The sequence below is a fragment of the Lichenostomus cassidix genome, chromosome 1 (genome assembly GCF_008360975.1).
Source record: "Lichenostomus cassidix isolate B80296 chromosome 1, HeHo_3.0, whole genome shotgun sequence".
NCBI classification, from domain to species: domain Eukaryota; kingdom Metazoa; phylum Chordata; class Aves; order Passeriformes; family Meliphagidae; genus Lichenostomus; species Lichenostomus cassidix.
Genome location: NC_139479.1, coordinates 86,106,181 through 86,122,450, shown reverse-complemented (window position 1 = coordinate 86,122,450; position 16,270 = coordinate 86,106,181). Strand labels below are relative to the sequence as shown.

At 41.2% G+C, this 16,270-nt stretch overlaps 2 protein-coding genes across 3 annotated transcripts in view; both read right to left on the bottom strand.

The window, feature by feature from the left end:
* The window catches only part of TULP3 (TUB like protein 3), a 32,598-nt gene extending 21,234 nt beyond the window's left edge, over nucleotides 1-11,364 (bottom strand). Inside the window, exon 1 of the mRNA XM_085067502.1 lies at nucleotides 11,226-11,364. Coding sequence (XP_084923628.1) covers nucleotides 11,226-11,266 — 41 coding nt within the window. The 5' untranslated portion in view covers nucleotides 11,267-11,364. The remainder of the gene's footprint in view (nucleotides 1-11,225) is intronic.
* On the bottom strand, nucleotides 1,417-16,264 carry RHNO1 (RAD9-HUS1-RAD1 interacting nuclear orphan 1). Of its 2 annotated transcripts, none has more exons than XM_085067540.1 (4): nucleotides 15,979-16,264; nucleotides 14,504-14,772; nucleotides 11,226-12,345; nucleotides 1,417-6,961 (listed from the first exon to the last, which is right to left on the bottom strand). In XM_085067540.1, the coding sequence occupies exons 2-3, from the start codon at nucleotides 14,669-14,671 to the stop codon at nucleotides 11,695-11,697; spliced, it is 819 nt and encodes a 272-aa protein (XP_084923666.1). In that variant the 5' UTR covers nucleotides 14,672-14,772; nucleotides 15,979-16,264; the 3' UTR covers nucleotides 1,417-6,961; nucleotides 11,226-11,694. The 2 variants fall into 2 exon arrangements, with proteins under 2 accessions (XP_084923666.1, XP_084923674.1); XM_085067548.1 differs by having other exon boundaries at nucleotides 1,417-6,958.
* Nucleotides 16,265-16,270: the final 6 nt, after the last annotated feature.

Here is a 16,270-nt window from a genome sequence, read left to right as displayed (position 1 = left end):
AGGACACAAAAGACACAAAAATATGATCAACAGTAGACTTACAGACACATTCTGATGGACACAAAGGTGTCCTGTGTAGATACAAGCTGCTGCTTGTGGTTCTGTTGCTTTTCCTAATAGAAAATGCATCCCCAAACAGTTTGAGCCTCTTCTTTAGAAAACAGAAATAAATGAACACTATCACTTCAGGAAATAAGTTTACAGGTTTTCCTTTCTACCTGGAAGATGACAAAGTGCTGAAATAGTAGGACTCACATACATGCCTTGTAGAAATCTTCAGTGAAAATTATTTATTTCATATGTCAAATTATTTTCTACCCACACTAAAATAAAGTCATATAATGCAACAGGAGCATAACACAGACTACACAGTGCCTCAACCCTGGTCACTTAACTGATGCTCGAACAAAGATTCTAACAGGTCCCAGAGCTTGTTGATAAAGCAGAAAGACATCAAGAGTGTCCTCTTTTACCATTTACTTTTAAACACAGACTAAAATTGCCAAGTAGCAGGCCACAAAATGAAAGCAATCATCAATGCTTTCCATTTTCAAGTGCAAGGATTCACACAAGGAGTAAAATAAAAAACTAAAGTCATGAGCAATGTGGTACTATAAATAGCAGCTCAGAAACACCAATTTCATACTATTTTTATTTATTGCTCCTGCAACCTTCCTTTCAGCACTTCTCTTAAGAAAATGTAACATAATAACCAGTCAGAAAAAAGCTTCCCACACTTCAAATCTTTTTCTACCCCCCACAGCAGGGTTGGTGTTATTACAAACTTTAACGGGAAAAGGCTGCGCCAGAGTCACTCCCACAGCTCACCACTAAAGAATGTAAGCAGTGTGCTAATTCAGCGGCAGGCTGCAAACAGGAATCCTCCTTCAGCTGGACTGACAACACAGATCAGTGCTCTTCGGGCATGCCCATGCCAAACCACTGTGCTCTCTGCCTTGCTTTTCTGTTTGAAGCGTTTACATGCAGTAGGAAGAATTAAGTATCTATCAGGAGCAGGAAAAATAAACATAGTTTCCACCACAGCTCAAAACAGGAAAAAAAAAAAAATCACAACCACCAAACCAGTTGCCCACTGACCTTTGATAAATAAGAACTGAAAATATTCAAGCAGTCTGTAACCACGTCCTCCCACCAACCACTGCAGCACAGCAGCCTACACGAGACTCAGCCCACAGCTCCCATTGCTACATTTACCAGAACCCACCTGCAATCCTACTGAAGCTGCATGACAGGTAACACACACACCACAGAGAAAGGAAAACTTACCCAGAATGTAGCATACAAGGAAAGGCTAATGATAATCCAGGATACAAAATAAAAATGAGAGTGGGAAAGCAACTATTTAATGAAACATGGAAGACACAAAGGGGTTCACAGATTTGACACAGACCAACATGAAGTAAAAAGTTTTATTTTCAACTAGCATCTTAAACTCCTGCTGAAATCAGAATCAGCATGGTTTTCATTTCATAATCAGAAATTAAAGTGCTGCAATAGGAATACACAACAAATTTATTATAAATGTGTTTTTTGGTCTTTCCTAACCATTTTCAGAATAGCAAACAACCACAACAAAGAAGTAACTCACAAATTATTTAACAGATATTCATATATGCAATTGAAGCTTCCTTTTTGTGTAGTTTATTTTCCTTTCTGTAAAAAAGGCACACTACATCTATTGACAGCTCTTCCAGAATGGACATATTGTTCAGAAACACTGAAATTTTGGCACTACAAACTATGGATAGTCAGAGTTAACACTTGTTTTCATTGAAGCTTGTCTGTGTTCCTGAATATGCTGTACATGAAAAAAAGAAACCCAAAATACTTATGTTCTAAGCACTTGGCAATAATTACCATTGAATCAGCCAAACACAAACTCACAGTATAATCCAACTCTGAGAACAATGAAAAACCCTGATATTAAAGCAGAACATAGAAAATAAAAGCAATCCACCAGCCTGAAAATGTTCTTCCATTCTGTGCAAGGTCCACACAAGCGAAAGGGCTCTGAAGAATTGAAGAGAGTTCACCAGAAAGCTGAACACATTGACCAAGGACTGGAAAGTGCACACCTTAGAAATATTTCAATGCATCCTACAGTTTATTCAAGAGAAAATCAATACACTCCAGTGTATTCCATAGATTTGAGGGTACAAATGACCATTGATGAGAGAGAAAACAAAATCCAGACAAACTACTGAAGCTAAACAAATTCAGACTGCAAGTAATTTTTTTTATTTGACACTGTGACTATTTAACCATTGGGATAACTCATGGAGCTGTGGATTTTCAAGACAAAACAACATGTTTTAATCAAGCTTGAATATTATTATTTTAAAAGTTGCTGTTGTAGACTACGGCTACAGTTTACCTCCTATTTCAGGTGTGGTCATCCCTTATGGACAGCTAAGCATTTTTCTTTCAAGTTGTATTAATTAAATCCCCTTTATACACTGACTGCTGAAACTAAACGGAGACCAAAAAAACCATATTGTCTTTACCACGGATTAGTTTTGAAAGGAATTGATTGGCTGCAGCTGTGAATGAGAAGCAAGAAGAAAAGAAAGTAAAAAAAGCCACAGGAAAGAGCAGCCCATAGAGAGAAAATGTTCTACATGACTGAGAACTTACTGGAAAGAGAGATTTTAAATATGTTAAACAAAGGAAAATACCATCATGATAGCTTTCCCTGCATTCAACAAAATGTGCATTCCTCATATGTCCACTAAAATACTATACTCAGTTTTTCCTCCTAAACAAACAGTGCAGTAAGGCCTTGCAAATTTAAAAGTTTCCAAAATAGCCAAATCTATCCTGCAATTCAAGTAGTTAAAGGTTTGGTAAAGAAAAAGTAAGTTTGTCTGCCTCTTGAAAGAAGAAGGTCAGACTAGTTGACAGAAGCAGACTCCACTCTAACCTTACATGAAAATCTGGAAAGGAAAGTTAGCTTGTTTTGCTTTTTAACTGTTCTAAGTACCTTTACAGCACATATTAGCATGATATAGGCACTGAATTCTTGGTGAGAAAAATTTAGGAATTATTACCTATTTGTGCACAGCTCTAGAGAAGGCATTAAAGTTTCAGATAGTCTGTAGTTTGGCAGAGAGATTCAAGGAAAATGTCCAGCAGAAACTTCATGATCATTTTAAAGTGAAGTAGATCTTCAGTTTACTGTGCCTTGTAACAAACAGGCTTGATATTTTAGTATCAGTCTGATACAGAAATCCTTTTAATAAACACAATCTATTGATACTAATGGGAATATGAACCTATATATTAATAATCGAGATCCTTAAATTTTTAGTTGGTTCCATTGCTCTACTGCTTTTAAAGGAACTCCAAGGCACAATAACACAGTTTTGGTCCACAAATCTTCTTAATTTCCCAACATCTTATGTGCTGTTTCTCACTGTACAGAGGACTGCTTCCATTAGGAGTCTTACAAAGCTCATGTAATTCCTTTTTCCTTTGGAGGACAGTTTATTAATGTGGTAGCAGCAGTTACGTCTCTGAGCAACACTCCCAGAACTTAAAAATCAGGGAATGAGAAGAATGTGGCTTGTGGCCCACATCTTCATCAACTAGATTTTATTTTTAGCTGTAGAAGTGCAAGTAAAAGAAACTTCAGTAAGAAATCTGGAATAAGCTGGTATGAAAGTGTTTTCACTCTTAACCCTCAAAAAAAAATTCCTGGGGATGATTCTCATCTGAACTACAGCTACAAAAGAAAATGAAAGCTGTAGAAAAGACATTAGTTGAAGGAGGACTCTGATTTTTTAATATATATATTCCAAACAAAAATTGCAATACTGTCTCTGGAAACTGGTTGAGGAACAAAATTTATCTGGAATGCACCTTCCAATCCACAAAAAGGCAGAGTCCTGAGACAGCTGTAATCGTGTTTTTTCAGGAAAACATGTAACACAGCATCCATAAGAGTGAAGATTACCAAATTTTTCTGTTTTCCCTAAGTAAGAAGAGGGGAGTTTTTCAGCAAACACAGGATATTCTTTCCATCATAATTAAGCAGCAGTAAGTCTTCCAAAGTAAACTGCTCTGCTGCAAATCAGCCATAAAATGCCACACCTATTTCTAAGTAACATGGCTACAGTTGCATCAACATTTCCTTAATAAATCATTTTCAAGCACTTGATATTTCAACTAGGGCAAGTTTGAATGTGTCTGCCTTTTTTACATAAGGAATCCTCTCCAGTGAAATCAATTTTATCTTTGATCCCTCCCCACCCCAAGAAACACTAATGCAAATAGAATACTGTTTCAAGAAAGGTTCACAACATTTCTTTGGAAAGTTTTTCACCTACTAAACATATCATGAAAGAAAGAGTGAACACCTAGTTTTGGAAGCAATTCTGAATGAGTGAATAAAAGACTATCTTGGATATGTTTTAATATAGAAATTATATCCCACATAATACAGACTGAATAAGATTTATCTCAGAATATTGAAAAATAAGTATAAAATGAACCAATAAGAACAATAAATTCAACTGCCACACTAGTGTGGACTGAGGAAGCATCTAGAGACAAGCATTGAGATCTCTATGTCCCACCTCACCTCAAAATATACCTTTATCCTCTAGGCACTATATATTCCTGTCAGTAACTTGTACAAACTATCTGAATGATCTACAACTTACTAAAAATGAACCTAAAGACACAAAAAGGAAAGGCAATCCTTTAAAACCTCTGCTTCTACTTACCTCCAGGCTTTAAAATGGAATTTTAATGTGAAATTACCAGGTACTTTTCTCTAAAGCCACACAGATCAGAAGTATGGATATGTTTCACCTGTACTGTGGCAAAATAGCTGCCCCAACAACTCATTGCAGCAACAGGAACACTGTGCTGAAGAAAGGAATTCAGGAAAAAACCAATCTGAGGAGCACATGCTACAAAAAATTTCTTTAAAAACACTAACAGGTTAAAAATCATTTTTGTCAACTACACCCACAAAAGGAGTGAACTGAATCCAAACCTATCCTTGCAGCACAATGCTCTCCATACTTGCATCCATTTTGGGGTGACAGTTCACATGCCAAGTGTAACTAGGTAAATAATGATGCAGTTTAGTACTGACTGACCACAGCCAAGTCAATGGAGAAAAGAGGATTTATCAGTACAGGAGACACAAAATTCTCTTTTCTTTACAGTACTTGTTCCAGTGGTTCTTTAAGGTAAAATTAAACTGTGCAGGCAAGGTAAAATGACCACTCAAAGATCACACCTACCTTCAGTTTCAAAATGGTATCTGTGGAAGCACAAAATCCCAGTATGAAATTATCATCTCAGAAGGGCAGTGGGATATAATCTGCAGTATTGCACACCCACACAAACACACCCTCAAAGAGGAAGAATTAATGTTCAGGTGGATTAAAGAGGAACGTGCTAGTAAAGTAACAGAACATTGAGGAATGAAGGGTCCACAAGAGAAAAGCTGAATTATGGTTAAACAAAGAATAAAGTATATACTGTTTGTTGAGATTCATTTTTCAGAAACTGATTAATATTTTCTTGGTGGACAACAAGTTTATCATGAACCAGCAATGCACCCTCTCAAAGCAAAGCTGGCCAACAGCATCCTGGGCTGAATTAGGAAAAGCACTGCCAGGAGGTTGAGGGAGATGACACTACCTCTCTGCTGGTGAAGCCACACAGGAGGTGCTGTGTCCAGCTCTGCAATCCTGGGAGCAAGAAAAATATGGATATACTGGAGCAAGTCCATCAAAGGGCTGCAAAGGTGATTAAGGGACCAGAGTATATTTTACATAAGGTGAGGCTGAGAGAACTGGGCCTGGAGAAATGAAGACTCTGGAGGTAACTTCTCCATGAGTATAAATACCTGATGGAAGGGTGTAAAGCAAATAAAGCCAGCAGTGCCTGCTGAGAGGGCAAGAGGTGATGGACACAAACTAAACCACATGAAATTCTACCATCAAGAAAAAGCTTTTACTGTGAGAGAGTTCAAACACTGGAACAGGTTGCTTAAGATGATTATGGGGTCTCTACCTTTGGAGATATTCAAAACCCAACGGGACATCATCCCATGCAACCTGCTCCAGCCAACCCTGCTTAAGCACTGGGGTTGCACCAGATCATCTCAAGAAGTCCTTTCCAACTTCTGTGATTCTGTCTGGTTGGGTTCTAGAGATCACAAGGTAAAGAGAGATACTTTAGATCCTGCATCTGAGAGATCAAACCAGATGACAATAAAGAATACAGACTGTTACCAGAAAATGCAACAGGAACAAAAGCACCAAGAAAAGATTACACATTGAGCTCAGAACTATTTTGACTATTGTATTGCTTAGCGTTTTACACCCCATTCAAAAAGTGACTCGTCAAGTGCCAAAGATTACCTCCTCTTACTTGGAACAAGAGAATAGAGCAAGAAAAATAAATCAGCACTCTCTGGACAGAAGCTAGTATGACTTCCATTTGGACTATAAAGAAGAGTGCAAACAAAAGCCTGTGTCATTCTCTGCTGTACTATAGTGGGAGAAAAGAAAGGAGATCCTTGTTTTCCTTAGACAGAAGTCTCAAATAAATTAATTTCTGCAAACCTAAAGCAAAAGGAGTATTCTTCTCCTGGAAGGAAGGCCAAGAGAAGCCAGGAATCCACACAAGCCATTAACATCAAAGCCATTATCGATGCTGGGAAGGTGGCACAGAGGAACACAACCATAAGAATATGCACATAAACTTATCTTTAAATGTGTAGCCAAACAGGGTTCAATTGGGTTTTTATTACAACTCCTTCAAGAAAAGGGAGAGAAGGAACCTCCTGTCAGGCATATTCCTTCAAGAGTTCACAGCTGGCGACTCCATGAGTAAGGACTTTTCAGCACTTCACCACCATGACTGCAGAGCACTTTACTTTAGGTTTATTCAGATGAACTTAATGAAACTTAGATTTCTGCTAAGAAAAGGAAAGAGACATTTATTCCATAAGCAGATTTTCACCTTTCTATTTCATGTGAACTACATACTCCATGGTCATCTCACCTATAGAAACACCTCTGCCCAAGGAAAGAGCAAAGCAAGATCCCCAGGGGGTTGGAATTCTGTCTCCCGTGATCTTCTGTTTGTGAATTATTAAACCTTGCCTGTCACTTTTGTTGGCGTTGCACCTCATTACAACATGAAACCAATGAAATGTAGAGCAGTCACTATTATCTCCTAGCAACAAAGTCAGCAGTTAAATATCACATGTTATGCTTAACCCAGACCAAGTAACAAAACTCAAAGTTCCCTGAAAATAAGTGCATCACACTTGATGCCACAAATTGCACTTGTTTTATAGCATTTCAAACTAAAAATAGGGGGAGAAACATTACATTTTCTGAACTGACTCTCTAGAACTGATTGTGGACCTTTATTGCTAGTCCAGATTTTTTTTTTTAATTTTAGAAAGACTGAAAGGGAAAGCCATTAAAGAGATAGAAACAGCAAAATGTCATTTCCATCTCAAACTAGATGACTCAGCAAGATATCACTGCAAGATTTTAGTTCTTGTTCTTTTTTTGCTCACATCTCACACAAGAATGCAAAATCAGAAAGAAATGCAGAAACAACAACACTCCTACAGCAAGAACACAGGCAGTTTAGAGTTCAAACATCCCACAGAGTATGTTTTAAAGAATACTAGGAACTGGCATAAATGTTCTTGCAGTAGTCTAAGGCAACATCTCCAGGCATATCAACAAATCCACCTAGAAGAGAATTCCTCCCATGACCCAATTACAATACAGTTTTTTTTGGAGATCACTCAGCTGTGCCTCAGTGACAAAACAAGAGTCTGGAGCTATCCCAGCGCAAGTCTGGTTGCAGAAAGTTTTCACACATACAAAGATATAATTATGTTAAGTCAAGGCACTTGTCCCTCCTACAAATGCCACACCAACAGTGATCAGAAAAAAAAAAAAAATGCAGAAGAGAAAAAGAGTGGTCCTTTACAAAAAAATGGGTCACCAGTAACCTAAATTCTAGGTGATAAGAGATGGGAAAAATAACTTATTAGAAACTAAAGAGATAATTCAAACAAGATTCAATTGCAAGATACCCCTTTGCAATTGCTGTTACCAAGTGAATCTCAAATTGTATTTGGAAATTTTAGTCACACACTGTTGCTTTTTCTCTCTTGCCACTTCTGTCTATATAATAGGAAGTGAGGTGACTCCTTCATTCACATTAACAGCAACAGCATCAAATTGCAAAAGGTTTTCTTTTCGGTTGAATTTGTACTCTGAGAAGTACGTATCAACCACACATAAAATATTTACAGGTTTATCTTACTTTGGACAGATTTCTTCATTATAATGTTTAGAGTTGAAAGGGGTAAAACAAAAGGATATTAAATCAATTCTCTTTTATCTAAGGATAAGATTTGCAGAATTTTAAGTCCTGGAATTTACCAAACGTTGCATGTCAATTTTAAGAACGTCACTGGTGGCTAAATAAAAATACCCAAGGACTAACGGAGATGCTGAGAGGCTTTCAAAAGAAATTTTAAACTTCTCTGTCTTCTTTGGTTTATGAGTATAGCTAAAACAATTAGCAAAGTACTTTGCCTTTTTTCTCCTCAAAATCATAATTATGGTGCATCTACACAAAATACTCAAGCCCAGCAGGCATGGAGATTCCCAACAACTTCAACAACACTGAGGTTTTTCAAATGTGGAAATGGCTTTTGGCTGGACAATATTACTTTTGAAACTAGTTTTCAACTTTTCTTAACCAGTGGGCTCTTAATATTTTGAAGATTAAGCTTATTGGCCACAGGGTCTTTTTCTTCACTAACTTTTGGAGACACTGAGGAAGAAGTACCCCAGAGTTCCTGAGTTCAGAAACAGAAAGCTGCTAACTGCTGCATGTCTAGACCCCAAGGAAGCATCCAAATGATGGCAGGACTGCTGTAGTTGACATCCAGTTTTGTAGTCTCTGTAGACTCAGTCAAGATTTCTGTCCCCAGAAAATTATATTCTTTTTCCATGATATCTGCAAGTCAGAAGCTGAAACATATTTGGAAGGCAGCATGTGGGAAGCTTAAAGTATTCCTGTATACTGTGTAATTAGTGTGCAAAAGGGAGAAGTCCACTGGTCTCCAAGATTCTGAAATACATACTAATGTAAGAAACAAATTTCATTTTCAATATTTTAAAAGCTTACAATGAATTACAATTACTTTTATCTGAATATTTCTACTGTATTCAACATTAATGATTTCATGCTAAGTCTCCAAATGGACTTTCCCAGATAAGAGAGAAGGTCTAGCACTTACCAAAACAATGAAATAGCACTATCAAGCTTATAATTTTCTAAAGCATTGAGACAGTTGTGTCATGTCTGCCTGAAAGTGAATCAAACTTTAAGCTGAGCAATTTCATTTGCAGTCACCTGAAGTGGAAAAAAGTCTAACACAACAACGTATTTGCAAGTGACAGCCTGTAGATGGCCTAAATCCAAGATTTATGCTATTTATCCATCATCCTGTATCCCACAGCACACTTACAAAACAATATGCATTAATTTTTGATTTGTACTCTTCACCTCTGTCCACCAGAAATTAAATACTTTTAATATCATTGCGTATTTTTCACATTGCTCAATAGTAAAGGCATTCCACCCCTGGGGGGAAAAATGGCAAAAAAAAAAAATGCTGCCAACCAGTTCTCAAGTACAGCTTTTTTAAGCTTTACCTGTAGTATCTTCACTGCCATGCAGTGTCAGTTATAATATATCACATTTACCTTTTCTATAAAATCCACTGTTTGGACAACTGACAACTATTTTACCAAATAAGAGTTCTAGTAACTCAATTAGTGACTTCTGGATAATTTTACTATTTTCACCTCAGAAAGAGAAGAGCCTTCCTAAGAATACAGATATTTGTGTTTCTCAAATTCATTACAATGCTGTTGAACATTCCAAGTTCAGAGTCAGACCCCTAAAAATAACAAGCCTTACAGATCTATTTTAAAACTATGTACTTTTATTTAGGTTCATGTTAAAGTTTTCTTACTTTAACCATGGGGACTAAGAAAGCTAAAGAAATGGATGTTTGCTTAATAAATTGGGATGGGAGGGAAGCAGCTATCCCATGAACTGCCATTATTGTCAGGCTGTTTCTGTGTGACACCCATAAAAGTACAGAAAACAAGTTTCTTAGCAGAAAGAAATTATGCCAGTGGAACCATTATCAGAAGAGCAGCGTTATTTCCTGTAGCATCAACTCTGTCAAATTTAAAAGTCCACTGCACAGGGAAATTTATAAGTATCTGGACATCATTTCCTTAAAAATCGTTTCCAAAACTCCTAGACAACCCAAGACCTTCCATGTCTGCATAAAGAAGTAATCTGATGTGGCACAGCATATTTGGTGGACCCAAGCAATTACAGGACTCTTTCTACTTATATTGCTGCTTTTCATCCTCACCTGAAATTACCAAATGTAATACTGTATGTAATAAGTAACTACTGTTTCTCTTCTATACTGTGTTCATTACAATTAAACTACCCGAAGTTTAGGTTTCTCTCCTCACTTGTTTTACTTCCCCCTATCCAAACACCAGAGGCACAAAAGATAGGTTTTCCTGGGTTTCTCGCAATCACATTAATACTGCCAGAACCCCTTTTTACTGCCTGCCTGTACCCTCACATTTAATTTCAAATAATTTCGAGTTTCAGCTACTTAAGTGCCAAAAGCATAAAATCTTTCCAAAATCTCTTCCCCATAGTTTACAGCTGCTTTTCCTATTACATCAACTAAGTCCTTTCCAGTTATTCCTCCTTGTTCCTTGCAAAGGGACACCGAGAGGTACTGTTTACCCAGAGAGCTTCATTAGGAGGAGCAGGGCTGAACAACACCGCAAAAACGCTTCACAGCAGCGCCTAGGAACGAACAGTGCACCGAGACACCACAAACCCGCTTTAATCTCCAAGTATTTCGTTGCTGCACCACACGGCTGAAGGGTGAAGCGCACAGATCACAGCCGCACACACGGGAGCAGCGCGGCTGTTACCGGGGCAGCGCCGACCCGCGTGGCCGCTGCCGTGCGGCTCCGCCCGCCCGGGCCCCGCCGCGGCGGCTCATCGCGGCACCGGGCGATGCCGCCCCGCGCGGCAGGCCCTGCGCAGGCCGTTCTGCCCCGGGCACGTTGCCGCGGCCGCCCCTCACCCCTCACCTGTGGGCGGCGGGACCGCCCGCTCTCCCCGCTCCGTCCATCGCGGCCCCGCCGTTGCTACGGGCCCCCGCCGGCCGCTGCCCCTAGCAACGGCGCGCGGCACTGAGGCGCGCCGCCATTGGCCGGGGCCGCGAGCACGCCGCCCGCCGATTGGCCGCGGTGCCGCGCACGCGCAGCGCAGCACAACGGCCGCCCCCGCCCGTCCCCGCCTCCGCCGGGAGCGGGGAACAGTGCCGCGGGTACCGCGTGTGGCACAGAGCTCTTTGCACAGACACCTCCCCGGGGACACAGCGCCCCGAAAGACCCCCCGTTGCCGAGACCCTCTCCCGCGCCCGCCCCGGCGTTTCTCGGAGGCTCTGCCAGGCGCACTAGGGTGTCCGGCTGCAGTCACGTCCGCTCTGCAGCCCCCGAAGCGACACCGTCTGTTGGGCCGTGTCCTTGCACGCCGCAGAGCGGCTGCTCCGCCAGCTCAGGTGGGGGCTTGTCCCCTCGAGAGCTCCATGTTTGCCTTCACCAGGATGTCCGCAGCGCTCAGCTTGCCTTGCTCCCGCAGGTACTTCATGAGGTGCGGCCGCCGCCTCCAGGTGACCTTCATTCCATACTCGTGCTCGGGAGTGTCTGTGACCAGCACTGCTGCCGAGTCCCCTCTCCCACAGCCATCAGTACCAAACGCCAGCTCCTCTTCTGGACGCCAGGCGTGACTGCTTGGTGACAGAGTGTTGCTGCATCTCCCATTGCTTGGGGAAGGCACCCGTGCAGCTTCTGCAGCTGGTGGACTAAGGACTTCTTGCTCCACAGGCTGGGGAGCAGGCTTTCCACAGTTCTCTGGACTCTTCACTTGGATGTTGGCATTTGCTGCTGTCCCTTTCTTAGAATGTCCAGTGCTCTCACAACCAGCCTTTCTCAAGTGATTTGAATCATCCAACGGATGGCTTGCATGTCCTTCTGGAGTCTCAAAAGTTAAAGGAGGAAATCTGCAGTCTACAGCTCTTCGACAAGCTCTTCCTGCATGAAATGAACTGTGGTTGGCATCCTGATTGTAGGGCTTGTGACGACCACGATGCTTCTTCTGGCATGCTTTCAACACCACTGACTTAGTTGTGTCAAATTGTGGGCACACCTGAAGGGAAAGTCATAAAAAGATAAAAGCCCAACCCTTTTCTCCAGACAAGTAATGCCAACCTGATTCTGCTTTCCCACCTTTTTTCAATGTGTTCATTGAGTAATCTGGTCTGCAGCAAAGCAAATGAGTCACTAACAAAGCCTCTATGCAGGAGATACCTCTGAACTTCAACATCATGTTCTGCCACTCTTCTCTGGAAAGTCACTGAAGTGCAAGTGAGCTATTCTCTGGCAACTCATGAAGAACTCAAGATCTGGGTTTTAAAGGAACTCTAAGTGGTGTCTACTCCTGAAACCTCTGCAGATTTCAGAAAGTTCAGACTGGATCCTTTTTCTTTCTGTGTCTTAGCATAATTCAAATCAATTCAATGAACTAAATCTTCAGCCTTCTCAAAGAAGTAGAGGTTGAACTGAGAGAGCAATACAAAATGATTAAAAAATGCCCACTTAGCTCAGTCCTTTTAGATTATGTTAATATAGTGTTCAAAATCTTGCCCCAAAATATCTTTGTTTCAAAACATAGTTAATTTCTGTATTCTGGAATAACAGATCACCCAAAGTCCACTTCTAAAATCTGCTTTCTATAGAAGATGGTATGAGCTCAACAACCTATATTTCCTTGAAAGATTCTGGACTGAAACCCTGGAAACCCTTTTATTACAGTGTTATTTATCTTCCCGATTATCAACAAAAGGGTCAGACTCTGTTTCAAATTCTAATCTGCTTTTCCCAAGAGCTCATGAAACTGAGTTCTTGCTACAATAACTACAGATCTCCTTCAGCATTCCTAAGTTACAACACAGTTCCTCAAAAAACTGAGTGCAGTTTAACTAAGGATGGTGATGGTCTGCTGTACAGCTGAACTGTTTGAATTCAAAGCCTTTGTGCAGGAAAAGAGAATGATTTGGTAATAATTGTATCCTGACACATAATTAACATAGTTCCTGATTTTAAGGATATGGCTTCCTGACTTCAGATAGGGTAGGTTTCACCTATGCAGGAACGTAGTGGGAAAGGTGTGAAAAACTTAGATAATGGCAAAAAGAGAGGAGCAGAAAATCAGTTTCCACTGAAACAAGCTGACACTCTGCAGAGGATGCCTCTAGAAGTTACAAACCTACCTACAATGTTTCAACTTGAAAAATGTCTAACCATTTCAGTGCTGATACCTTCAAACGAATTCTAGAATCCTTGTATTTTTGGGGTCAAAGAGCTACCAGTGTGGGCATTTCCACCTCTTCCAAACAAAAAGAATGCTTCACAGGGGTTATTTTACTTAGTGATTCAGAGACTCTAAAGCTAACTGCCTCAAGCATACATAAAAAAAAAAAAAAAAGGAAAAAATTGAACATGTTCTACTTCAAGGTTAAGGTATCACAAAAATACCTCCAGGTCAACAGGAACAAAGGAATGTTTCATGCAGGTTTGAAACCACACCTCCTGAGCTTGCTTTGTGAAGAGCAGAGTCAAGCAGTAATTATGTTTAAACAGAGCTCCCCTAGGTCATGACTACTCTTGTATAGGAACAGTCTGTCTTTGCTGCAGCTGTTTGCTTAAAAAAAAGTAAATCTTTACATTACACGATACAAGGAGTATTTTAGGACACTGCAAACAGTCCCAGAAAAAGAGGCCATCAGAAGACTGGTATGGAGAGAAGCTATCAAAACACAGAGAATGGAAAAAAGGGCAGGTTAGAACAAATAATTCTGAAGTGAAAACCTATGTTCTCTAAATTTAGCAGTGTCAGATTTAAACAATTCACCTAATACTTTACCATGTAACATTTGGAGTTCAGCAGTTATTTCAAACAGCAAGCCAATTAAAAAAAATCTTCCCTAAAGTTTATTATGTGCAGGCGTTTCAGTTACCAAGGAAAACAGTGTTTTTCTGATGGGAATTATTTTTCTAGAAGACAAATAATCATATTAATCAGTACAGCCTGCACAGTTTATGTCTTCAAATAACCAAGACCTCACTGCTTGTTCTTAGAATGTGAAGCAACTCAAGCACTTGTTTATGCTTTAGGCTGATACAGGGAACTCAGGCCTGGGCTACTAATTTTCCATCTCCAGAACAGGTAACTTTCTGTTGAGACATACCAGAGAATCTTGAAAACTCTCCCTGTGGGATGCTGGGGAACAATAATCTATACCAACCCAGGCAGCAGAGGTGTTCTGGTCCACAGGTTTTGTAGGCACACGTCTGGGATTCTCAGCCGAGGATAGCGGAGTTTCATAGCAATGGATGGGTCCTGCCCGCGGCCTCTCAAGGAAAACCAGCTCTGCCTTCCTGGCCTTGTGGGTACACTTCTTCTTTGGAGGCATCAAAAGGTGTGGTAAAACTACTTAGAAACCTCATGATGGTTGTTGGAGCCAGTTGAAGAAAGAGGGAAGCACCCCAAGGAGATGCTAAAGTTCTCTCAAATCTGCAGAAGGGAAATAAATGGATTTGAAAACAGTCTTGCTTGGAAACCTCAGATCTAGTCTTTAACAAAAGCAATTTACACAGCACAGTTTACACATCTCTAAGCAGACTTTTTCCCCACGGTAGTTCTTGAACTTTTTGTCAGTTTTCAGGTAGATTTAGAAATGCACTGCAGGAGTGGAGGCATTTGACCTACTGATCCACCTATATCAAGTAAACTATAAAAAAAAAGTCAGAAAAACTTATTTTCTTTTTTTCAATTCAATCTGGTTTGTAATGCCAAGAAGATACCATAGGGCCAAAATAATCAGAAGTCTTTTCATTTTTAATTGCTAACTACCTATACCTTTTAATTTCAAGAAATTGTAAGCTGTTTCTTTTCTACAGAAGAGAGTAGACATCTCCCTCCTGTATTCTACTGACCTTGGATGACTTGTGTGTTTGTTTCACCTAATGAAAAAGTTTCAATTAAAGTAACATTGTATTTAATGTTCAATTGGAAAACAGATTGCGTAATCAGTTAGGTCAGAAAAGACCTCTGAGATCATCAAGTCCAACCTATGGCCAAACACTACCATGTCAACCAGTACTAAGTGCTGCATCCAGTCTGTCCTTAAACACCTTCTGGGACAGTGACTCCACCTCCCTGGGCAGCCCATTCCAATCTAATCACCCTCCCTGTGAAGAAATTCTTCCTAAGAATTCTCCAGGCCCAACCTGAACCTTCCTTGGCACAGCTTGAGGCTATGCCCTCTTGTCCTGTCATTTGTTGCCTGGAAGGAGAGACCAACCCCCACCTGGCCACACCTTCCTTCAGGCAGTTATAGAGTGGTAAGGTCCCCCCTGAGCCTCCTTTTCTCCACACAGAACACCCCCAGCTCCCTCAGCTGCTCCTCATCAGACTTGTGCTCCAGACCCTCCACCAGCTCTGTTGTACTTCTCTGGACCCATTCCAGCGCTTCAGTGTCCTTCTTGAACTGAGGTGCCCGGAACTGGACACAGAACTCGAGTGCTTCACCACTGCCGAGTGCTGGAGAGCAGTAATTGCCCTGGCCCCGCTGGCCACACTATTGCTGATACAGGCCAGGAATGCACTGGCCTTCTGGGCCACCTGGCTCACGTTCGCCCAACCTGACTTATCACAGACTAGGAAACGTGAGAATATTTTATGAGAAATGCGTAAGCCTGCAACAGCTTGCCTGCTTACCTGAGGCGCAGCCTCTTCAGGGAGTCCTGCGGGCCTTCCCTAGCCCGGTGCAACCGTGACACGCACGTTAAACGGTAAAACTGCGTCGCTCTGTACCGGGACTCAGCACAAGGCCGGCGGCCGGGCGCACGGCATGTCTCCCAGCCGCAGGCGGCACGGCTGACGGAAGCTGCCGGCAGTGCCCCGGCGGGGCGGGAGCGGCTGTCCCGGGGCAGGAACAGGCCGGGGCGGGGCGGTCAGGACAACCCGCTCCCGGCAGCAGCGCCGGCTCTGTCCCGCCCGCACAGCCGTA

Excerpts from the sequence above, each read along its gene's own strand:
- RHNO1 (XM_085067540.1), bottom strand. The coding sequence starts at position 14,671 with ATGCCTCCAAAGAAGAAGTGTACCCACAAGGCCAGGAAGGCAGAGCTG. Across the intron at positions 12,346-14,503 it reads AGAACACCTCTGCTGCCTGG|GTGTGCCCACAATTTGACAC; the intron begins GTTGGTATAGAT and ends CTTTCCCTTCAG.